Genomic DNA, 25,670 nt, shown 5'->3' with positions numbered 1-25,670 from the left:
GTCCGGTTCATGTCGGAGTTTACCGAACACCTCGCGCCGAGTACTGTCCGTGCTATCCGACAGGGGGCACCAGTCCCACTCATTCCAACATAAACAGATAGTTTGCCGATACAAGGGTTACTCTGAATTCCGTAATTAGCTAAAGCGAAATCTCAAAGAAGTTCTCAACATTGTTTGGTGTTAACAAGTTGTACATGCATGACAAAAGTGCAGAACATCAATGTTTCAAAACAATTACCTCTACTAACAGTACCTCCCTAAAAGTAGGCTACTAGCCCTTTCTTCTATAAAAAAAAAAAAATAGGCTACCAAGTAAAGAAACTAAAAATATTAAATTAAAACTTAAATAATGATCAGCACAGCAACCAATTACAAGGTAACTATAAAGGAATACAATGCAATGCTGAATTATTTCTTATGAAAAGTATGCAAAAATTTCAGATTTTTTTATTTTTTTAATTAAACATTTTAATTCAGACTTCGGCCTGCTCTTCTTATCTTGCTTCTCAGAAATTACCTCACTTTTGGAGGACTTCATATGTTCATTTTAGTCCCTCCCAGATTGATTCTCTTATAGATGAATCTGGAAGCCTACTGAGAACGACTCTTGACTCTGTTGCTCCTCTAAAACAGACAACTATAAAACATAGGTTCGATCCCCGCCCTTGTCACTGTGTCATGGTCGTTGTGTCCTTGGGCAAGACACTTTACCCAGCTTGCCTTGTGTGAATGTGTATGACTGCTGTATGTTTGAGGTGGTGGTCGGAGGGGCCGTAGGCGCAGAATGGCAGCCACGCTTCCGTCAGTCTGCCCCAGGGCAGCTGTGGCTACTATCGTAGTTTACCACCACCGGTATGACTGTGTGTGAATGAATGGAACCCGGAACCCTGTCAGAGCGCTTTGAGTGTCTTGAAAAGCGCCATATAAATCTAATCCATTATTATTATTATTATAGGAATTTAGCTCCCTTGTATAACTCCCAAACTCGTAAATGAAAACAAAAATAACACTATCTTGTCATCATCTGGCGCTCCACCAAACTGGAAGAATCCTGCCTAGTCTGGCAAGACAGTCTTAAAACGTATAAGGCTCTCCGTAATGCCAGAGCAGCCTGCTACTCATCTTTAATAGAGGGGAAAAAAACAACCCTAGATTTCTTTTCAGTACTGTAGCCAGGCTGACAAAGAGTCACAGCTCTACTGAGCCATGCATTCCTAGAGATCTTAGTAGTAATGACTTTATGCACTTTTTTATTTTTTTTTAGATTATTTGTTCAGCTAGAGCACCGTTCAAGCCTTTTTATTATTTTATTCAGACAGTGTGGAAACAGGGAGAGAGAGAGGGAGAAGACATGCGGAAAACTGATCCGGGCCGAGAGTCGAGCACGGGACCACCGTGTCGAGGACGTTGAGCCTCTGTACATGGGGCCTAACCACTGCGCCACCGGCCGCCCCACTTTATGCACTTTTTTAATGATACAATTGTCATGGCTCGGTCATGGCATCACTCTCCTCCCACTTCTCCTTCCTCCCTGTTTGTGTGTGTGTGTTCCCTGTCGGAGTCCTTCCACCTGCCTTGGCTGCGCCTCGTTACCACCTGTTCCATTCAGACTATACTGATAAATCTGCACATATTTCTACTAAACAAAAATCGTCAAAAATCGGCTCCATGGCAATCTGAGTTGAACACTGTGCGAGAGGGCCAGCCTATCGATTAAAGCTTCCGTTTAAGCGATTTGATGGCAATGATTTAAAGTTATAGTCAAGCCATGTTTTCAAGTTCATGGCCCTTTCCTCACAACCAGGAAAAAGGCCTCAGTCGACAAGAATAACCCACAACAGAAGACTGTGCAGTTCACCACAGTGTATTTTAGAGTCAGTGCCCCAAAAATACAAAACCCACAGTTCAGTTCAAATCCCCCAAATGAGTCTCTCAAAAAACCACTCCTCTTCAAGATCCCAGAAAACTTGCTCAAATGATGAACTTGGCCAACAAAAACTTAACCAAGTGATGCCTCTCGCATCTAATAGACTCTACCCCTATTCTCTCGTATTCTGGTCAGTGCGTCGTTAGTCTAGATAACAGGAAGCGAAGGCTCAGGATCAACACACGGGTTGCAGTCGAACAGTCAAAAAATTAGATCCTAACTCCTATTCCTTCCTTGACCTCTGGGGGAAACGTCACAGGGTTAAGGAAAGGCGATAGGAGAACTCAAAAGGATTTAGGAAAAGTTGACCGCGGTGCTCAGAGAATCCGACCGGACTTTCACTAAGCTACGTCATTATAATGCTGCTGATGATTGACAGCTAATGATCCGGTGATTGACGTGTGTCTGCGCTGGAGAAACTACAACAATGGACTACAAAAAGTGCATCGTCCACTTCTCCCCATGTTGTTGGTTTTATAAACAGCTTGTTCACTGACCAGCTTCAGGTTCAGCAGCTCCTCCTTCCTGTTTCACCGTTTGCTGTATTTACATTTCATTTGTGGTTTTAGTTTTGTTTCTGTCAAACATTTGTAACATGATTTAAATCAATTAAAAATACCATTCAATTATTATCACTGTCCACACACATTTATCAACACAATTCCAATTACTCTATGTCTGCATGAAAGTAACTGTTAAATATGCAAATGCACATATCGTTTGTATATCATGAACGGCCGAGGTGTGCAGCACTTTAAATGTTGCCCCTGCAAAGAATTGTAGGTCGGCATGATCTCCTTTCCTTTCGTATAGGAAGGTCCGTTGTATCCTATGCTAAAGGAGATCTGAAAGGAAGCACTGGAGCTCCTTTCCTTTGCATTTAGAGAATCCGAACGGCTCTTATCATGGCGGCCACTTGTTTAATTCAGGGTCACTTCTTCAGTTAGGAACCTTCCAATAGACTATTCCACCGCAGCCACGGAGGAAGGTAGTCAAACTTGACTCCTCCCCTTCCGCTTTCTGTGTCTTAGTTCTCAAACTCCCTTCCAATTGGGAGACAGCAGCAGCAACCTCAGAGCTAGCAACTCTGGCAGCGGCATGCTCCAGTGACGTTGACGTGACCGACGTACTGATCCGTTCCACTTCATACAAGCTTCGTTGATATCGGTTTAGAGCTACAAACAGCTAGCAAATGATCGGTGTGTTTAATGAGTCCAGTGAGCTCCTCCAGAGCTAAAGTATAGACAGGCTTCACCGCTGAGTCACCGACCATCAAATGAGGTTTTTTGGTCTCGTCACACAGTCCACATACGTTTTTTAAGGTTTTTTGCAGAGTGTTCTTTTGAGCCATGTTAATGACGGGGCTCGACGTTCCTGAAAGAGATAGACATCAGCATCCTACCCATGATGTAGAAGATGGAGCCCAGGGATGTCACTAGGATTTGAAGACGGAGAGGGAGAAGCATCTTTGTAGTACTGTATTAGAACTACAACCAGTGAAGAAGTCCAGCTAGTAACAAGTTAAAATCAACAGACGTTGTCTTCTTCCATTCTTTTGTATTGAACAAGAGTTACTGTCATGTTAACTTTTAGACACATTAAAGCTGCATGCTTAGAACCTGATGATGTAAATGTGTCTTAAAGTGATAGTGTATCTAATTCCTCTCTCCATTAGATAAGCTGCAGGTCTAAAGAATGGACTTTAATTACACCAGTTACTGTCCTGTAGATTAGTGATGAAGAGTGTGATTCTGTCATAAAGTAGAACCATAAACCAAGACTTGTTTTAAAGCTCACAGTGAAATCTGACAACATAAATATCACCTTTACCCACATAACTGTATGTTGTATGGATTTATTCTGTATTTATTCCAGCAAAATGAGGATTCAGTGTCTGTAAAAAATAAATAAATAAAAAAAGACAAATAGTCTTTACAGAAATGCTTCTTTCTAAATATACTTTCAGAAACTTCAGAAACTAGAGAAAACAACTATACCTACTAAAACTATATTTATACCTTTCATCAGAAACAAAAACATAAAATAGAATAAAAAAAATAAACAAAAAGCCCAATTATTGGGGGGGCCTTGGGAACAATTTAGCTACAGCACCCTAAAAGAGGCACTGATGGAGCCAGTCCAAAAACGTCACATTCCATTGGCTTACAGATATACATGATTTTTGATAAACAATGTAATTAATTTTATTAGGCTATCATTATTATTATAAAAAGGCTAAATTGCGTACTGCCAAACGAACTAAGTAGGCCTAACACGTGACTGGAACGTGGTCCGTTCCATCAGACTCCATGTCTGTCTTTGCACACGTCTCTTCCTCTCCCCCCTTGAAAGGCATCGGGAGGTGGCCGGAGGGGAGAAAGGGAGGCGATGATCTGGGACTCCGGCAACGACGACCTGAATGCAGACTACCTCCGAACCGTAGCGCACTGCCCGGACTCCCACGTCTCCTCTCCCCTGGGAGCCGGCCAGCGAAGCGGGAGGCGGGACACCCAGACGACCAGCGGCAGCTTCGTCCCGGAGGAGAGCGGCAGCATCCAGTATCTCGTCTCCTCGTCCGCGGCCGCCTCCTGCATCATGACATCGGGGGAGTTCATGCAGAGCGCTCCCCTCCTGGCGCACCGGTCCAAGAGGAGCCTGCTGTACAAGGCGCTCTGCTTCCTCCTCCTCGTGTTCCAGGGCGGGGTCCTGGACTTCTATCTCATCATCTTCACCGACCTGTACTGGTGCTCGTGGATCGCCACGGATCTGGTGGTGATCTCGGGCTGGGGGATTTTCTTCATGAAGAACGCGCGGAGCAAGAGGGAGCGGGCCTGCGGCTTCCACCAGAAGAGCTCCATCTTCGGCTGCAACCTCGGGGAGTTCACCTACGCCTACCTGGCCTGGCTCATATACGTGATCGCCTGCACCCCGAAGGTGGTGCTCATCCTGGAGACGTCGATCCTGGACCTGATCGAGCTCAAGGTGCCGTGCGGAGTGACCGGCTTCAAGATCGTCGTGCTGCTGTCGGCGCCGCTGCTCTTCTGCCTCATCAACTCCATCGTGGAGGACGTGAACGGGGCGACGCGCCACCACTCCCAGAGCTGCTTCCTGGCCAGCTGCCTGGACCTGCTGGACAGCTTCACGCTGGTGGAGATGCTGCTGCGGAGCGAGATCCCCACCGCGTACCTGAAGTACACCGTGGTGTCGGTGTACTTCGTGGCGCTGGCCGTGCCGGTGATCTGGCTCTACGAGCTGACGGTGTCGGAGCTGCGCTGCCGGTGGCTGTGGGCCCGCTTCTCCACGGGGCTGGCGGTCAACGCGCCTCTGCTCGTCGTGCGCTGCTTCCAGGTCTACGTCTACGGGATGCCCGTGTCGGTGTTCATGTTCAAGAACGTCTTCTTCCTGGCCTGTAAGTCCCTGGAGCTGGTGGAGCAGTGCGTGGCGGTGCGGGGGGTCCGGAGACTGACCGGCGGCAGCAACCCGGCCCAGTTCTCCCACTGCGTGTCCGAGAACGACATGTGTCCCCACGGATACGTCAACACTCTGGCCGTCACCCAGTCCTAGAGCTCGGGCTCCGGGCTCCCCGGCCCGGGGACACGGAGACAGACACGCTGTGGAACTGGGGGAAATTAGATCCGAATCACAAAGCCAGCTCCTGCTTCCATATAGTGGCTCTGGATTAATGAGGACTTGGGAAAGCTCCATGAAAGGTACTTTAAGAAATAAGTTACTCTGCAGCATCATCATGGGAAAACATGAATAATTACATGATTATTCAAATGAGGAATCTGGTGACAGGGATGTTAAATAAATAAATAAACTATCTCTCACAGACTTTGTCTTCCCACAAACAGGGTACTTACTGGGGGGGGGGGGGGGGGGGGGGGGTCCAGAACACACCAGGTCCTATCCCAGTAACAGGACCAGGGTCTCTCCCAGTAATAGGACCAGGGTCTTTCCCAGTAACAGGACCGGGGTCTCTCCCAGTAAAAGGACCGGGGTCTCTCCCAGTAAAAGGACCGGGGTCTCTCCCAGTAACAGGACCGGGGTCTCTCCCAGTAACAGGACCGGGGTCTCTCCCAGTAACAGGCAGCATCTGTGGAAGAGATGCTGTGTGATGTGTATGACATCTCAGAGATGAATGGATGGAAAACATCAATTCAAAGGTGATATATGCAGGGTGGGATTCCACTGGGACTAACAGGGTGTTCAGAGTCTGACACTGGGGTCAGGTCGCCTCATACTGCTGTCTGACATCACTTCAGACTAAAGCCAAACATCAGACTTGACTTTCTGTCTTTAACTAAAGAACACACATGTGATGGTCTTCTGATAGCAATCACTCATATTTGTTTTAACTGTGGTGACCTGAACCTTCACACAACATGTTATCTTTAACTTTATTAATGCATATAAAAAACAACCCTCGAGCTGCGTATACAATGAACCTGTAAAACAAATCAGTTCATGCAGGGCCCAAGGCAGCTTCTTAGCACTTTGCCAGCTGTGATGTGTCAGCGCTGCCCACTCCTTCAGCCGTTAACACCCAGTGCACGTGTTCTTCATACCAGGCCCCTAGACGCTCAGCTAGCGTAGCAGGTTCACTGGCCCAGTGAACCTGCTACGGGGCCTCGGAGGTGAAACCAGCATGGAGTCGCAGTCCGATATGGAACCATTTTATAGGAGGGCTCAAACACGGCAGCCCCCATTTACTAGTGCTTATTACCAAATGACTGTGATGAATCAAAGCAGCCATGATCAGCTGTATAACCAATAACCACATCGTGGTTATGATGCAAAAAAAAGAGTTTCATCATGATAGGCAAAAAAATGTTTTCAAAGCAGTTTGAATTTGTTTACAGGGTATGTTGCTACGTGGGGATTTTTCTGGAATGCATTATCTGTTCCCGAGCCTTACAATGACCAGTCAGACCAGTCTACAGGTGCTACAGTCCCAGCCAATGAGGCCGCAGCTACCAGGACTCTCCGTCCCTGTGTAGCCAGTGTGTTCTGTCCACCACGCAGGGGCGCCCTAATAGCACTTGAGGCCCCTGGGCTATGGAGATTTTGAGCCCCCCCCCCCCCCCCCCCCCCCCCTCTACCCCCTTTTTTCCTGTTCTGAGCATCTTGGATGTGAATGCTTCATCTTTCTCAACACACCTCCGACCGTCTCCTCCACCGACTCGCTTCTCCTCTACCACTGAAATTGAATTTATTTTTGTTACATTTTGTTATACTTTACATGAGTAATGTACTTTACTAAATGTGTGATTTAGTAGAACCTCCAGAGTCCACAAATACGGACCTTTATCATCATTATTAATTATTATTATTATTATTATTATTATGAATAGGCCCCTGATTGGTCGAGGCCACTGGCTGAAGCCCCAGTTAGCATTAAGGTGCCTCTGCCCCCACGGTGTCGTCTCTGCTGCTCCTCAGTGCCGTGTCCAGCACTGACAGGGACGTAGACACCATCATGCCACGTCTAAGGGTCTAACACAGCCCTTTCCAATGGGAGCTTCTGTTGGTGTCACGGGCTCCTGCTACTGTTTTACTACTTCTCTCACTTCCAGAATCACGAGTCCTCAAAGATCACGTTAACTCTGACATCTGAACAGCTCTTAGCTTCTCAAAACAAACACCTATTTATTCAGTCATGGTAGTAGTAATTCTTCCAGAGAAAAGAGCTCAGCAGACTCTAAAAATGTCATTTTCAACCCGCCTGTGAGTCACGTCTGGGACGGTAGATGTTCTGTCGTAGCATATAATAGATGGAATTCCTCGTCTGTCATGGAAATCTGTTAAAAAGGAGAGAGAAATGAGTGATGATGAAAAAAATAATAATGTGCTTACATGTGTGTAGAGATTATCACTGTTGTTTCATGTCCCATACCTCCGAGATACAGACACACCCGTGTGTACATCGTCATGGCCGGTTGCTTATTCATCAGTTAAATGTCAGCATACTTTGTAGTGTCGACACGTTCCACAGTGACAATTTGAGCCGCTGCATTGTGAAACACACTGTAACTAGAAGACAGAGTCCAGGGACTAGCTGGTTAACACAGCTGAGCATTTAGCAGCTAAAGACTTTGGATTTGTCCCTCAGGAGCTGGTGGAGACCAAAGACAGAGCTAAAAGAAAGAGAATGTTGGACCCAAATAACACTCCACATGGATGACTTTGTCTGGTAGACAAAAAAAGGCTGGTTAAAACTAAAAGGCAGATTAAGGTAGTCATTATTAAGTCACACTATGCTCTTTTTTATCATCTCTAACTTTTAATTTATTAGATCAACTGATGGAAATGGGCCTCTGTATTAATTCCCATCACTGTTCTGTGCCAGAACTATTGTCTGGGCTGTACACACAGACACACACTGTTCTGCTTTACATATATTTATTTATATTATATTCCCTTTGTCTGCTTGTATTGTTTGCATTTATTGTAAAAATGTTAAGCTGCTAAAAAATAGATTTTCACATATATATACAGTATATATATATATATATATATATATATATATATATATATATATATATATATATATATATAATATACATTAGGTTTGGGAATCACAAGTAACTCACAATACGATACTATCACGATATTTTTGATGATATCACGATACTTGCAAGAAATCATCTACGATATGCATCAGGATATCTGTGTATCTGAAGGAGAAAAACAAATGATTGATTTTCCAATTCCATCCTCGGACTCTGACACCATATGGTCAATAATATGTATACTGTGCATGTCTGACCTCTCTGTGAAGAACATTTCAAACAAACAGCAGTTTGATGCAAAGTGTTAAAAAAGGTTAAAAAAAAAAGCGTCAATCGTCAATTATCTGGCTGTCACACTTTCATGTGTGACAGCCAGATAATATTATTATTAAAGTATATTATTATTGTTGACAATCCCAGCAGTTTTTATTTATTTATTATGAATTATTTCAAAGGTCGTGGAACACCAAATAACTAAAGAACAATCCTTAGTATTTTTGTATTTCTTGTTCTAAATAATCACATTGAATTTAGAGCAATGCAAAAGATGAATTCAAATGCTGACCTTGAGATTAGTTGGAGCTTTCAAACACACCTGAGAGCCTTCCTCATCTTATGTCACTTTGAACTTTGGTCACATGATTTCTCTGATGTCAGATTCCTGCTCTGTGACCTATGACCTCTTCCCAGTGAACGCTGATGTCTGGCGTACCTTCATCCCCTTGTTTTTCTGTACAAACAAGCTGTTGTGATGTGAATGTGAAAGCTCCATGCTCATGTCACATGACATCATTTTCATTATTTTTTAAAATACTATTCCCAGTTCCCAGACTGAATGAATGACCACTCTGAGAATGTTGTATGATAAATATGTGTTGTCATCATAGAACTGCTGCTATACAGCTGTATGATATGCTGACGGATCAGTGCTGCTTTGGTTCTAATGTTGCACTGAGAGCATCTTCTGCTTCTTCATTGCTTATCATCTGTTGCCAAAGTATTTAAAATGTTGTATTTTTTTAATAATTTCCTTCTGCGAATATGCTAAATGTATATTATATTCCCTTTGTCTGCTTGTATATATATGTATATACATGTGTGTGTGTATATACATATATATGTATGTTTCCTACTTATGCTGTTTATTTGGATGTGCACATGAAGCTTACAGTTGATCCCAACAGAAAGAAGAGTGGGCTTTCCCTGCATGAGCAGCAGTGCAGAAGGACACTGACACTACCAAAGGCTTTCATGGACATGAATGTTCACAAGGAGCCAATGTTGCTCCACAGAGCCAAATGTTTAGCCTTCGTGCAATGAGACAGTGTGTGTCTTTATATAATGTAGCTTTTTTTCAATCTTGTTTACAGGGAAACAACATGGCTGTTGTTTACACATAGAAATCTACCTATAATGTAAAGTCATGTGGTGTATATCTGTACTGACATAATCCAATCTATATGCGGTAGATGTAAAACAGGTTATGATGTGGTTGAGACATGGAATAAATCTGAGTAAAGTACTGTACAAAGTGATTGGGTTTCATATTTATTATGGATGATTGTAGAACAAAAATAATAAAAGCATGAATGCTGTTAGAGGCATTGCTTAAGAAAGACCTTCATTACCAAAGAAAACGTGAGTCTCTACGAACACACCAGTAAAAAAGTGATTTACAATAAAGCTCATTCCCGTGATACTTTCACCTCCCTCATGTGGATGAGGACAAACATCACCTCAAAATACTTCCTTCAATGCAATTTAAGTGCAGAAACAATCTGAAAATTCAGATTTTGTTGTCAGTTGATGAGAGTAACTAAGGTCTGGTTTCTACATTCAATATCATGGAACAATATTCAATAGTCAAACGTGCCATCTTCATTTGTGTAACCGCTCCCCTGGACCAGATGAACCCAGTTGTGGGTTCTTGAGCTAAAAACCTTTGTATTAGAAAGTAATAACATGATTAAGTATAAAATACCATATTAAGACAATATAAACTGAAAAAATTTAACATAAATCTTTTATAAAAATGAGCGAGCATTATCTACAGCATGTGAAGATGTTAAAGCAGGGCCGGCCTCAGGCATTAGCAAACTCAGCGGCTGCTTGGGGACCCCTGACCACCAGGGGGCCCCCAATCATGTGTGGAGATTTTCAGGCTATGAATCTGAACAAACTTAGCTATTGCCATTCTCCAGCTGGCCATCCCCAAATGCACCAGAATACAGGAAATCACATTGACCAAACTCTGAATATTCGGGGGGAGGACCCCAGATCCCCATTTGCACCCATTTTTGCACAAATAGGGTGAGGTCTTTATGCATCTGTGCCCAGGGGACAGTTGTTCATAATCTGTCACTGTATTAATATTATTTATAATGTAACATTATAGTGTGATATTTGTGTCAATAATTGTCAAGCACAGGTGATTCTGTGGTGGGAGGGGGACCCCAAATCAAATTCTGCTTAGGGCCCCCAAACGGCTTGGGCCGGCCCTACGTTCAAGTGTGGAAGTTATATCAAATACATGTTTGTGTTGCAGACGTATCTACTGACATGAGCATGAGCTAACCAGCTAGCCACGCCCATAATGTCCTGTAATACGACTGTAGAGTCCAGTCTGTCCTTACTGCAATGCAACAGGATGAAGAAGTAGATCTGTGTGAGGATGAAGAAGTAGATCTGTTTGAGATCGTGTCATCACGTTGAAGGTACAGACTCCATATATCTTATCATAGTTTGTTTGTTTGTCTATTTAATCCATAGACTGTCCATAAGAAGTGGTCGTAGTCATGTTGATATCCTCGTTGCTCTGTGGACTATGGTTGGCATCTTGGATTTCTGTTACAGGAAGTGACCTGTGGAGGAGCGACGGGTGGATCTGATGAACACAAGCAGCAGAGTGGCACCCCAAGCAGCACCCTTACTGGATCTGGATCCATCTGGATTCTAGTGTTGAAGCTCACAGTGAGCTTCATAAGTCAAGGGCAACTTTACAGCTAAGTGTTAAAGTCATCTTAACAGCTAACTGCATTGGTAGCGACCTGTCAATCAGCAGGTAAGCCCCGCCCCCTAAAGCATCCCCTGCTTTCTGGTCTGTTGGAATCTAAATGGACCATAATGAACTAAATGAACATCATGCTGGATTGAAGACTTGAAACTAGAGATTGAGACCATAAACTCATGTTTACAAAATTTACTGAGATAATACATCTAATTTTCTCATAGACTTCTATACAAGCAGAGAGGAGTCGCCCCCTGATGGCCAGCAGAGAGAATGACAGTTTAAGACACATGTTGTCTTAACTCATAACTTATCATTTGAAAGTGTATTTTAGTTATTGCCAAATTTTGAGCCTCAAGTTTTTATGACTACCCAAATACTAAAATTGAAAAGGAACATACTATGGTTGGCATCTTAGATTTCTGAACCAGTGAAGGTGTGATTCTCAGTTCTCTTCAGCACCTATGTCTGAGTATCTGAGATTCTTCTGAAACAGCTCCTCCTGCAGTAGACTCAGAGCCACCAGTGGATCCTCTTTGAGAGGGGGTTCATGCTGGGAGGACATTTTGGAGATGTAGCCTTGATCAGATCCACTATTTGGACCCTTTCCACCAGGCTCCAGAACCTCTTCCTCCTCCGTCTCCACAGGCTGAGAGTGGCCCATTTCAGATGGAGGGAAATATTCATTCTGTATGCTGGCACACCAAGATTCTTCAAGTTTTGAGTCCAGGGAGTCCTGTAGGGGTGAGCTTCTCCAGTTGGAACCAGAGAGTTGGCCCATAGGTAGGCGGGAGTCCTCTTCCTCATTCTCAGTGGGAAGTTGACCCTGGTGTTCTGCCTGGGGGGAGAGCCAGTTCTGTCTTAGTGCTCGCAGGTCGTTCAAAACAGGCTCAACTCTGTAGACGGACTGTGGCCTGGGACTGTGAGGATACATGGTATCCCTCAACACTTCATCCAGGTTGGACAGACACTCAGGGTTCACTACAGGTAGAAGTTCTGCCACTGATGACAGTTGACACTCTGGGTTGAGTTCAGGTGTAAGCACATGAACACTGTCACCATTTTCTTTGATGTCTACCTGATGGATGCAGACAGGACGCCCCTCTCTGATTAGAGGAACTAGCTCGAGCACTGGAGGAATCTGTAGCTGGTCGATGAGCAGGCTAGCCTCCATCAGGACCTCCTGCTCACTGTCTACACATTCCTTCTCAAACCAATCAGGATGATCCAGCTGGTAGGCCTGGAAGGTTTCAATAGCATTCCTCAGGGCTCGACCTGAGGGACAGTCGAAATATTCGTTCCCACTAATGCCCTTGATGTGCTTCACCCGGTCTGGCTGATATTTCTCCATGTCAAGGATGCGGAAGTACAGCTCTTCGAAATGCTTCATCAGCTTGTATTTGATGGCAATGTCAAAAACGGATGGCACATCTTGTTCCCCGCTGATGTCATCAAAGTAAGCCACCATGTACTTACTCAGCATGCCTGCCTGGTGCATGTCTGGTAGGAAGAGGTTGAGAAAGGGAGTGAGCATATCGTCGGTAGGGGAGAGAACATCTTCCCTTAGTGTGACCCGACCTTGACCGCACATGGCCCTCCACTTGGCCTGGACTCCTTGCGAGCACAGCACCAGGATTTTGTCACAAGGGTTTTTGAGCTGTTGTCTTTGCCACTCAAGCCAACGGAGGCGCCCCACCATGCCGACCGAGGCCGAGTCTAACAGGTCCACCAGGACCTTGGTGCCACACTTGGCCTGGAGGAAAGCACAGAGCTTCAGCACTACGTCTCTGTAAAGGTGGTGGTCCTGGGAGTAGATGACCAGTACTTTGGGAGGTTGTTTAAGCTGCTGCTGCCACGGTATCTCAGCTCCCACAGGTGCTGCGACAACACCAGGTTTACCTGGAAGTGCATGAGAGCACAGACAAACGCCATCAGCAAAAGAACAGACATTTTAAAGGTGCACAAATCAACAAATTCATGTTTCTTAATGATATCAGATTAATTTTGAAGTTAAAAGACAGAAAGGAAAATGTACCATGACTTACCTGGCTTTCGGCAGAGGACATACATAATGACTCCTATCACAATACACATTGACACCACCAATCCCAGTATGACAAACGTATACATAGGCACGTCAGGGACATCTATGGGCCCTACAGTGGAAATCAGAACACAGTTTATTGATTAGCATTTCCCTTAACATGTTAGTTTAGTCAGGCTCTGGGTCAGTATGGCTACTGAACTGATTGCCATAACTATTTGTACATTTGAGTCTGAATGCCATTGTTGATTCCCTGACTTTTCCTCACATTATTCACAGCTGAGCTGGTGAATGTTATTATATAGCTCAATATCACAACACATTTGCCTGAAGTGGCTTTACAATCTGTAAAACATACACTATATTGCCAAAAGTATTGGCTCACCTGCCTTGACTTGACTTGAATTTAAGTAACATCCCATTCTTAATCCATAGGGTTTAATATGACGTCGGTCCACTCTTTTGAAGCTATAACAGCTTCAACTCTTCTGGAAGGCTTTCCACAAGGTTTAGGAGTGTGTTTATGGGACTTTTTGACCATTGTTCCAGAAGCGTATTTGTGAGGTCAAACACTGATGTTAGAGGGAAGGCCTCACTTTCAGTCTCCACTCTAATTCATCCCAAAGGTCTTCTATCGGGTTGAGGTCAGGACTCTGTGCAGGCCAGTCAAGTTCATCCACACCAAACTCTCTCCGCCATGTCTTTATGGACCTTGCTTTGTGCACTGGTGCACAGTCATGTTGGAACAGGAAGGGGCCGTCCCCAAACTGTTCCACAAAGTTGGGAGCATGAATTGTCCAACATCTCTTGAAGCATTCAGAGTTCCTTTCACTGGAACTAAGGGGCCAAGCCCAGCTCCTGAAAAACAACCCCAAGTATCGTTGTCCTGGCAACCGCCAAACCCAGACTCATCCATCAGATTGCCAGATGGAGAAGTGTTATTGGTCACTCCAGAGAACGCGTCTCCACTGCTCCAGAGTCCAGTGGTAGCGTGCTTTACACCACTGCATGCAACGGTTTGCATTGCACTTGCTGATGTATGGCTTGGATGCAGCTGATCGTCATGGAAACCCATTCCATGAAGCTCTCTACACTGTTCTTGAGCTAATCTGAAGGCCACATGAAGTTTGGAGGTCTGTAGTGATTGGGTGCAGTCGAATAGTCTATTTTGCTTAGGAAGGTTCCTAACTGAAGAAGTGACCCTGAAGTAAACACGTGGCCGCCATGATAAGAGCTGTTTGATTCTCTAAATACAAAGGAAAGGAGCTCCAATGCTTCCTTTCAGAGCTCCTTTAGCATTGGATGCAACGGACCTTACTATGCGAAAGTAAAGGAGATCACGCCGACCTACAATTCTTTGTGAGAGCAACATTTAAAGTGCCGCACACCTCAGCCGTTCATAAAAACAAACGATATGTGCATTTACATATTTAACAATTACTGTCAAGGATATAGTAATTGGAATTGTGTTGATAAATGTGTGTGGACAGTGATCATAATTTTATGGTATTTTTATTTATTTCAATCATCACTAAAACCACAAATGAAATGTAAATACAGCAAACGGTTAAAAAGGAAGGAGGAGCTGCTGAACTGAAGCCGGTCAGTGAACGAGCTGTTTATAAAACCAACAACATGGGGAGAAGTGGACGATGCCCTTTTTGTAGTTCATTATTTTAATTTATCAAGCGCAGACCATCAGCTGTCAATCATCAGCGGCCGCGTTATAATGACGTAGCTTAGTGAAAGTCCGGTCGGATTCTCTGAGCACCGCGGCCGTTACTTCCTTTTGAGTTCTCCTATCGCCTTTCCTTAACCCCATGATGTTTTCCCCAGAGGTCAAGGAATAGGAGTTAGGACCTTATTTTTTGACTATTCGACTGCAACCATTGACTGCAGAAAGTTGGTGACCTCTGTGCACTATGTGCCTCAGCATCTGCTGACCCCGCTCCGTCATTTTACGTGGTCTACCTATCTACTTCTTGGCTGAGTTGCTGTTTTTCCCAATCACTTCCACTTTGTTATAATCCCACTGACAGTTGACTGTGGAATATTTAGGAGGGAGGACATTTCATGACTGGACTTGTTGCACAGGTGGCATCCTATCACAGTACCATGCTGGAATTCACTGAGCTCCTGAGAGCGAACCCATTCTTTCACAGATGTTTGTAGAAACAGTCTGCATGCCTAGGTGCTGCTTTTATACACCTGTGGCCATGAAGTGATTGGAACACCTGATTTATATTATTTGGATGGGTGAGTGAATACGTTTGGCAATAAAGTGTATGACACAGTCTGTTCTTAAGGAAACGCCCTTTAACTCGGGAAAAAATAGAAGAAACCTATACTTTGGTTTATGATCAAATACCGGCAAAATGAATGCCTTTCCCATCAGCCTCAGCGGAACTTTGTTTTTGTTTGGTGGATTCACCTAAATTACGTTTCCCCTAATTGTTTCCTCATTTCTCCCACTTTGCATCTTAGTCTCTTCACATTCAAGGTAACAAGGAAGTAGGAATTAAGGAAACACATATTTGACCTGCAGCTCTACAAGCTGTATCTAAAAACATTGTGTCTTGATGTGAGGAGGGTGTGTCTATTTGCTGGAAAGCAGGTGAGGCTGCCACTTCCTGTTTAGGTCTGTGTACGGACCTGTACTTCTGATCTGTTTCCTTATGCAGCTGAGAAAACTCTTAAAGGCTTTTCTTATATTATGTCATGGTGTTTCTTGAGGCTGAACAACATTGTATCATAATCTTTCACACTTTGCCATGATATTGATCTTCCGTACCTGCCAACTTACCAGGACAGATGTCCAGAGTTTTCTTCCAACGGGCACAGTCCTGGCCACATTGTGGGAAAAGAGGTTTGATCTGCAGCCAACAATGAAGTCATGTTAACAAACGTGATCACAGAGAATGCAGAGTTACTGCCATCTGGCTATTAAAATGCTTTAGGCACTCAGTAAAATACATTTGAAAACATTTACCTCAGCATCAAACTGGCAGCAGGACCTCGGCCATTTATCCAGGCTGAATGTTACATTCAGGGTCGTTTGATTAGACTGGAGAAGAGAGTTTTCATTGTTAATATACACTGTATTAGAAATACATCTCATAAAAACACAACACAATTCAACAGCAGCTCGGTCTGTGTTTTGAAGAGGTGTGTAGCAAGTCTACCCAGTTAACCCTCCTTCTGTCTAATATCATAATATAATTAGTGGTAAAGACACTTTAATCTACTCTATACAGTCTCACAGCAGCACCTGAAACAGTCACAAATTGCCTTCTATTCTATCGGTTCTATGTTGAGGGCCTTCGTGTGTCTCAGCACTAAAACAATGTCAATGTCAAGTTAATTAGGATCCTTTTTTAATGGTGGACACATGGGATTATGTTGTCTTTACCTAAGATGTTTTGTTGTTGTAACCTAACTAACTAAGGGATTTTGTTGTCTTAACCTAATTAAGGGGTTTTGTTATCTGAACCTAACAAAGTGGTTTTGTTGTCTGAACCTAATTAAGATGTTCTGTTGTCTAAACCTAACTAAGGGGTTTTGTTGTCTTAACCTAACTAAGTAGTTTTTTTTGTCTAAACCTAACTAAGGGGATTTGTTGTCTTAACCAACTAAGTAGTTTTCTTGTCTAAACCCAACATTGGTTTTGTAGCTTAATGTTGGCCTGACTGACAGAAAAAAAAAACTGGCACAGACATGAACGATAATTCCAGTGAAATAGAACATAAAGTAACATTAGTTTGAAAGTTGTGCTGAGCGACACAATACGTGTGTTGTGCAGAAATAATAATAATAATAATAATAAATAATAATAATAATGAGCAGACGTCTCCAAACGGTAGACTTATAGTTCACAGAGAGGCAGGACACAGTTTCCTGCACTGACATAAAGACAAAGAAGTGGGCGAAAAACTAGGCTAAGGCACAAAACACAGGATGTTGTAATGAGCACATGCAGTAATGTTCTGGGTCAAATCACTCGGAAGGAAAATGCACGTATCTTCTATGAGAGACAGCCTACTGCTTCTCAAACAGTGAGGCATGACATGAGCTCACCTTGTATGTGTGCTGTAGCAGTGAGTCTGTGCTAGTGGAGCAGCGAACAATAACGATGTACTCTTCACAGCGCGTGTCGGTGGTGAAGCTGACAGCCAGTACAGATTCTCCACTGACTGCCGGGATCCGAGTCAGACTGATGTCAGGCTGCCACAGACTTCCTGTAGTACAAAACAGCATGTTTGAAGTGCTCTACATGGGTAACTCACTCTGTTTTGATCATGGGTTAGGGGCTGGCTCACCTCTCTCAATACAAAACTGGGTCATCTGCATTTTGGAATCTGGACAATCTGAGTAAACAAGAGAATTTCATCAAAGTAAAATCAAGAGGACTCAGAGTTCTGCAAAGTGAAGACGACTTGGATGGACACATAAAAAAAACATTGTTTGGAGTTCAGGAACTTGCATAAGAGTCAAGCAACACTGTGCTCTTTCCTTTGCACATGTCCGTATGCTGATATGATTTCTGCAGCTGCTATGGTGACACTGTACATAATAGGGACATAATCCTGTATATTACAGTTTTATTAAGGCTCCACAACACACACATTAATTACATGAGTTAAAATGAACAAATAAGAAAACTGGAACAAGACAGACTTAACTACTGGTAAACACAAATGTGAAATTACATTTAATAGAATTAAAGTTAAAGGGCATGTAAAGGTCAGAAAACATATGCTGTTCTGTACTTCAACTCACCAGGAACTGTGACATTAGCACTGACATCGTAGCTGCTGTGGTTAATCTCTGGTTTGGGGATGTTGAAGACAGAGACCCGATACGTCTGACCAGGGGTCAGCACCAGCATGTTAGCTGAGAATGACCACTGGAAATACAAAACAAACACTCAGATCAGGTCTAGTTCTGACCTCAAACTTTGATAAAAGCAGCAGGACACGTGAAGAAGAAACCCTGGAAGTTAATTTGTCACTAAATATCTCCATGTTTGTGAGCCACCCACCTTGTCCCCTGATGGACTTCTCATTGGGAGTTTGTCTTGGAAAGAATATCGGACACACAGGTTCTGGTTGGTGGACGCCACCAACACATGAAGCTCGGTGGCTGTCAGGTAACGTATACTGCCTGAGGACAAGCACAGCAGCTCACTTCCTGTCTTCACTGCGTCACATCAAATGAAGCTGTACTAAAGTTGATGATTAAATGCACATTGTCCTTGTTTACTACTCCTTCTGGCAACTTTTCTATGCAATACATGACTCACCTTCATCATTTAACTTCCAGTGAGAGACCAGTACAGGGTGCAGGTGTCCTGTCTCATCCTCCCTGATGCCCACTGACACCGTCAGCCCCTCTGGACGGCTGGGAGTGTACTCATTCACATCCAGCGCCGATCTGTCCATACAGTTAGCTGGACACACACACACACACACACACACACACACACACACACACACACAGATTGAGGACCCGTCCACACAGAAATGTTTTTTGTGTGTAAACGCAGAAGTCTTGCTCATTTTTTGAAACCAGCTCTCAGGGTGAAAAAGAAAAAAACGAAGCCTCTCCGTCAGGGTGCCGAAGTGTCCATGAGCAACACACTGAACCCCAGATTGCTCCTGAAGGCTGTACCAAGTCTTTATTTCTTCATTTAAGTGAATGTATTCCGCAGATGACTCACTGCTTCTAAGAAAATTATTCTAATCATTTAGGTTATAGATGACTGAAGAGCAGTCTGCTTGAGCCTTGTGTAGTGGTGGGAGAACCAGTCTTTTTTGTGGTAAAACTTGAACCCCCTTTTACAAACTTTCCCATCTCACCAACTAACCACTCCTCAGGTCCAGTAGGATTTATAAGGAAGACAGCCGACATCCTCAACAAATGAGAGCAACAAGAAAATAACAATAATAGGACTAAGGAAGAGAATGTTTCACTCACTTGTGGTGACAGTACACGTCAAACCCTGTGGCAGGAAACAAAGAGATATGAATGACAAATGTAGTGTTGGCAATCATACAAATACGAAACATAATCTTTTTTGCCAACATTTCACCAATTACACCTTGAAAACTCATAATTTAAGAGAATCCAGCGTTCATCAGGCCGTGAGGAGGCCGCTCCTGCTTCACTGAGTGTATTCAAGCTTCCTGTGACACACGACACAGCTCTGTTTCTGGTTATGATGTCATACAGACATCGTTTCAACGAGAAGCTTTCATATCTTGTTTGGATGGAAAAAAGAAATGACGTGAAAATATAGCCGCTGTAGAAACTGTATGAATCAATTCATAACAAACTGTTTTTAAATGTGTTGGATGAAAAGTACTTCGAGCAACACTGTATGCATTAAAAAGGTGACATACAAATGTTAATGCTATTAATATAGTTGTAAGTGACCATCTGCTGTCACTATAGGCATTGGGTCTCCTTCACCAAGCGTTCTTAGGAAGAAATGTGCTACTCACCACTTATGCACTTTTCACCAGATTCTTACATTCACCAATGTTTCCTTGTTTCCTTTCTTCTTCCTTAGGGAAGAACAAATCCTACACACATTTGAGTGCCGAAGTGTTTGTGCAAAATAATTGGTTTGTATAATACTGTTGGATTTAAATTACAAATACATTTTTTATCTTGTTCAATTATTATTTTCATTATATTCCAAAGCATGATGGCCTTTAAGTTTAAAAATGATGTAAAAAAAAAATAGTATTGTAATTTCAATAAAATAAAACGGAGTAACCATTTATTTCGCACACACATGTCGGCACCTAAATGTGCGTAAGTGTGCTTTTAAAAGTTCGTAACATAAGAAAACATTGGTGAATGCCAGAATCTTGGTGAGTGCGTAAGTGGGGTTTATGAACAATGTTCTTCCTAAGATCACTTGGTGAATGAGACCAAATGTCCTTTTCTAAACTTAGCTACACAGTTACCATCTCAACAGACTGCTGTTATTATCATCACTCTTCGTCGCACATTTTGTCCAATGACAAACTTTATAAGTAATATCGCTGTCCTGTTTCACAAAGTAGTTCAAACACACGGGACAATAACGGTGTTGTATGTAACAACAAGGTAAAGTATGAATATTAAAACAGGCATAATTCACAAATATTGAGCAGAAATGTAACACGACCATGACATAATACGGCCGACGGTGAGGCGGTCTAAAGGAACGTTAGCCTGGTGTGTCCGGGCCCGGCTCTCGGTGCTAGCTTACCTGTGCGGAGCAGTCCGGAGGCGGCCCGGGGAACACCGTCACCGCGCACGACAGCGACGCACACATGAGCACCAGAACGAGTGGAAACCGAGACATTATGGAGGAATAGTACTGCTATTCGACAGGAAACATGTCGTAATGAGCTTCAACCCGCTGAACTAAAGCGAAGACACGGCGGGACCGACGCTGCTTTAGTAAATGAAAAACTTCCGGCTGTCTATGTAAAGTACCTGCTCGGTTTACTGTAAATTAGCCCACGCTGCCTTCACGTCACCTGGGAATGTAGACAACTATTCCGTTGAGTTGAGCGCGTCTCGACATTAGTTTTATTGTATAACGCAAAATTCGGTTTGTCAAAGAGTCCCTAACGAGAGGGAAGGGTTGGGTTGAGGTTAGAGCAAGCAGAAGGGTTCGGATTAGGATTATCAGACCCGGGTCGGTTCAAGTGAAGGGAAAGAGGGTCAGTGCGGCGCGGTGGATCAAACTCTCTCCACCCACCTCCAGAGCAGACGACAAACCCGGTTAGGAATTTAAAATCATGTTTTAAAACCTCGTCAATGTTAATAACTTGTAGAATCAACAACAATACAATCAGATATCATGAAAACGAACGAACGATGCATACTAGTGTGGAATCTTAAAAAAAAAAAAAAAAAACAACAACAACAACAAAACAAAACAAAAACACATTTTATAATATTCATATTGTTTTCTTATTGTCTAATTTAAAAGTGCATTTCTCTGTTTTTTATTTATAACTTTATTTACTTTGATTTTACAAAAATATTTTCAAAGTAGTAGAGGTAAATTCTACGTTTCAGTTGTGTGAAATGTTAGTGACTTGGGAGCAGTAAGATACATAATTTTAAATTAGTTTTTTCTTAAGACTGTAAATTTTGCACACATGTTTACAAAGTGCATGCCTTTGTTTAAATTACTCAAATACACAGTGGCAAAGCCACAGATGTTTCGGTAATGAGCAGTTAAATAAAAATGTCATTTATTTTAAGTCATACATCTTTTAATTTAATTCTAATAAATAGGCCCAGCCTATGGGAAAGAACATTTTACACTAAATGAGTAAATGTATCTAATATTGTGTTGGTCATATTTAAATCAGTCATTATGTTTTGTTGGGAAAAAAAGAGGATAAAACAAAAAAGAAATTAAAAATCGCATATTAAATCGCAATTGCAATATTGGGGGGGGGAAAATCGCAATTAGTTTATTTCCCCAAATCATTTAGCCCTAATTAAATTGGTTAAAATACTTCTGAATAACCCCTAAAGGATCGATAGTTTTTCATTTAAAAATCCATTGTCTCTCCCTCCCCCTTCGGAGCAACATGGACCAGTCATTATTATTCTCCAAGCTCATAAAAACATGATCATCAGGGCTGTCTTAAAGTGATTGTATAACAGATCATTTATTTCCTTTGCATAAGTGTGTTGAAACACATACTTTATTTGTTTCACCAATATATATATATATATATATATATATATATATATATATATATATATATATATATATATATATATAATCTTTGTTTACAGATATTTTGGAGTGATACATTACCGGATTTGGATGAAACCTGATGAATTTGGATTTGATGAGGCCTTTATAAGGATGAAGGGGATGATGTTGTGTTTAGTATTGAATGCCTATCCTTATCCTTAAAAAAACACTTGCATTGCCAAACCTTTTGAAGTATTCACATAACTGAAAAAAGACATGTGTCCAGAAATTCAACTTGTGTGTGTGTTTGAATGTATGTATTAGGGACATTCTCAGATGGTGACCATTCAGAATTCCCATGAATTCGTCGAAATCTGCCAGCAAGTGTGGCCTTTAGGCCAAGGATATCAAATAAGACATCCACACAGCCATGGCGCAACCTGAGGTTTCTAAGAAATATTCTTTCCTTTCACGTTATTTCCAGGAAGTCCATGATGAAGGCATCGGGTTGGGAGGCATCTGCATTAGCCCTGAAATCTCCACCACTGCTGTCAAGTCCAAATCAGTATTGATATAAGAGTGAATCCAAATCTATAGACAAATATCACTGCTTTTAGGCATTCTTATGGTTTTTGGACAAAATTGTATCTTCTCCAGTGTATATGGGAACCCGGGATTAAATAATAAGCAATGAATTGCCTGATGTTATAAGTTTCAGAACTGTAGTCGCCCACTATAGGGCGGCTGTAATGATGCCGGCTTGGAGTTGTGTCAGCGGCCTTTTAAGGAAAACACCACCGCATTTCCATACTGAACTATGTTCTGCTCTGATCTTAGACGAGGTGATACATACCTCCCTCTCCTCTGTGCGTGCACTCAATGGCTCTTGCGCGCACTCCGCGCAGCGCTAATTTGCTAGCATGTAGCTTGTCCCAGTATATTCCTTAGGATCCAAAGGGGGATGAAGTTAGAAGCGACCAAGCACTTCCACGTTGTCCCTATTTAAATACGGTTACGTGAGTAGTTACACGACCCAAGTTTGGTTACACAAAATGAAACATGCCAATTTTTCTAAGCGGATAACAAGGATAACTATATAGTATGGCGGAATAACAACTGGAAGCACTTCGACGTCAGCGCAGTAATATCATCACTTAAAACATGACGGGACTATATACCTTCTGCTTGTTTTCACAACCCTGTACGATGCACGTTATAACCATGATGTTTGATTGTTCACAAGCTATCTTACTACAACCTGATGCTTCCTCAACTGTGCACAAACTACTACAGGTAGTGCAGGCGACGGCGTGCAGGTCACGTAGGTTCTATTGACGGAAGTAAGAGGGGGAGCGGAGTGATGATATTACTGCGCCGATGTCGAAGTGCTTCCAGTTGTTATTCCGCCATACTATATAGTTATCCTTGTTATCCGCTTAGAAAAATTGCCATGTTTCATTTTGTGTAACCAAACTTGGGTCGTGTAACTACTCACGTAACCGTATTTAAATAGGGACAACGTGGAAGTGCTTGGTCGCTTCTAACTTCACCCCCCTTTGGATCCTAAGGACAAGCTACATGCTAGCAAATTAGCGCTGCGCGGAGTGCGCGCAAGAGCCATTGAGTGCACGCACAGAGGAGAGGGAGGTATGTATCACCTCGTCTAACATCAGAGCAGAACATAGTTCAGTATGGAAATGCGGTGGTGTTTTCCTTTAATATGGCGGTGTCATCAGTGTCATGATGTTGTCTATGGGCTTCCTGTGGATAATGTTGACCTGGATACAAATGTGGCCCTCCTCATCCATGCTCCGCAGAATATCCGGGTCCCTGACTAGGTTTTGGAGTGCTATTTCTTCCTCCCGGCTGATTTTCTATTTATTATTGGGTTTGATTTTGTATTGATTAAACAATTGTCTTCTGTGGTGGAAATGATTCACTTGTGATGTTTATTATCTATGTCTATAGAGTGATGCTGGGTGAGAATTTAAAATGCAGATATACTGTCTTGGCAGGGCGGTTCTCGTGTAGGGAATCAAACCTCTTCCTGCAGTAAATTTGCTACTCCGACACCTCAAAGGTAGATTTGTTCCCCACTATCCTCAAATGTAAATCATTTAGATAAGAACTGTTTGGTCCATTTGCAGAAGTCATACTGACATGTAGAACAGTTTCAACAGTTAGAAGGTTACATACGGCAGAAGTTACAATGTTCCATTACACTTCCCTGATTCATTTCTGAATGAGGATAAACACCTCCTCTAACTTGGGTTCCCCAATCTGAGGATGCAACCAAACTAATCCAGTCATTTCAGCCTGCAGGGATTCATGTTGAACTCCCTGGTGACGGCTACGGGACCAGATGAAGAGGGAGCCGACTACGAGACCAGATAAAGAGGGAGCCGACTACGGGACCAGATGAAGACTATGGGACTAGATGAAGAGGGAGCCAACTACAGGACCAGATGAAGACTACGGGACTAGATGAAGAGGGAGCCGACTACGGGACCAGATGAAGTGGGAGCCGACTACAGGACCAGATGAAGACTATGGGACCAGATGAAGAGGGTCGAGGACTAAAGGTCCCAGATGTGGAGGGTGGACCAGGATCTAATCAGATAAGAAGGGTCAATGTTCGCCTTTCTTTCTGTCCACTCAGAAGTCCTCCTCACTAAGACTAAAGAAGTCTAGACATAAAATGGGGATAAATTAACTTTACATATGTGGATAATATTTATTATACAGAAACTTTCTTGGATAAATCCGTGTGTCGTGGCTTCCTCTGCGTGTCCAAAGAGCCACTTCAGACGCTTCGTCCAGACATTTGGCGTTATCCTTGAGTGCTTCCGTTTACTCACGTTTGTTGGCCTGCTCGCTTGTCAGGCTGGATTGATGTTGGAATAAACATTGTTCTACTAATACACATTCAACAAAGAAAACAGGCCTTTACAACAATCAAAATAAAAAAAAATTATATGCAAACTAAGGTTTCTGGCTTACGATAAGCAATCATGTTTAACGGTTGAGAACTGTTTTTCTTCAGCGTCTTCCACAAACGTTGTCCGCACCTGATCCCATTATATTAGTTTAGCACAGTGTTGCAGTCCTGCGCCGTTGTGGCCTACAGGACACCACTAGGTGGCAGTATTTACACACAAACAAACAGAAAACACTGGCTCTCATGCCACAAGTGCTGACTGAGAGGAATTGTGTTTACAGTCTCACAGTCTACGTGAGTTAATATGGTTTGACAGGGTTAGCTTGAACAGAAAAAAACAGCTGCTCGCTGGAACAGAATGATATTCTGACAGTTAAGAACATAATGAAAAAGAAATATTCAGATTTCAGTGGTGTCAAATGTTTTAATACTTTGCCCCAGCAGCGGAACATGTGACGTTTGCTTTGTGGCCTCGTGTTGACACTCTACATCACACACCAGTCTGAAGGACTGAATGAGAACGAGG

The 25,670-nt window shown here is 42.9% G+C and overlaps 2 protein-coding genes across 3 annotated transcripts; one reads left to right on the top strand and one right to left on the bottom strand.

Annotated features, from left to right (window-relative positions):
- Nucleotides 1-4,049: 4,049 nt before the first annotated feature.
- Nucleotides 4,050-6,811, top strand: tmem121b (transmembrane protein 121B). Its single transcript, XM_084038585.1, has one exon. The coding sequence runs from the start codon at nt 4,316-4,318 to the stop codon at nt 5,489-5,491; it is 1,176 nt and encodes a 391-aa protein (XP_083894711.1). The 5' UTR covers nt 4,050-4,315; the 3' UTR covers nt 5,492-6,811.
- A 3,163-nt stretch (nt 6,812-9,974) lies between these two features.
- Nucleotides 9,975-20,972, bottom strand: il17ra1a (interleukin 17 receptor A1a). 2 transcript variants are annotated; one of them, XM_084038672.1, is made up of 11 exons: nt 20,749-20,972; nt 19,464-19,488; nt 18,790-18,936; nt 18,529-18,650; nt 18,267-18,393; nt 17,807-17,854; nt 17,565-17,725; nt 16,480-16,554; nt 16,282-16,363; nt 13,492-13,602; nt 9,975-13,345 (listed from the first exon to the last, which is right to left on the bottom strand). In XM_084038672.1, the coding sequence occupies exons 1-11, from the start codon at nt 20,842-20,844 to the stop codon at nt 11,892-11,894; spliced, it is 2,448 nt and encodes an 815-aa protein (XP_083894798.1). In that variant the 5' UTR covers nt 20,845-20,972; the 3' UTR covers nt 9,975-11,891. The 2 variants fall into 2 exon arrangements, with proteins under 2 accessions (XP_083894798.1, XP_083894799.1); XM_084038673.1 differs by having other exon boundaries at nt 16,294-16,363.
- Between the last annotated feature and the right edge of the window lie 4,698 nt (nt 20,973-25,670).

This window comes from Eutrigla gurnardus (assembly GCF_963514095.1).
Source record: "Eutrigla gurnardus genome assembly, chromosome: 21".
NCBI classification, from domain to species: domain Eukaryota; kingdom Metazoa; phylum Chordata; class Actinopteri; order Perciformes; family Triglidae; genus Eutrigla; species Eutrigla gurnardus.
The sequence above is the reverse complement of the archived record's forward strand: the minus strand, read 5'-3'. Positions and strand labels throughout refer to the sequence as shown.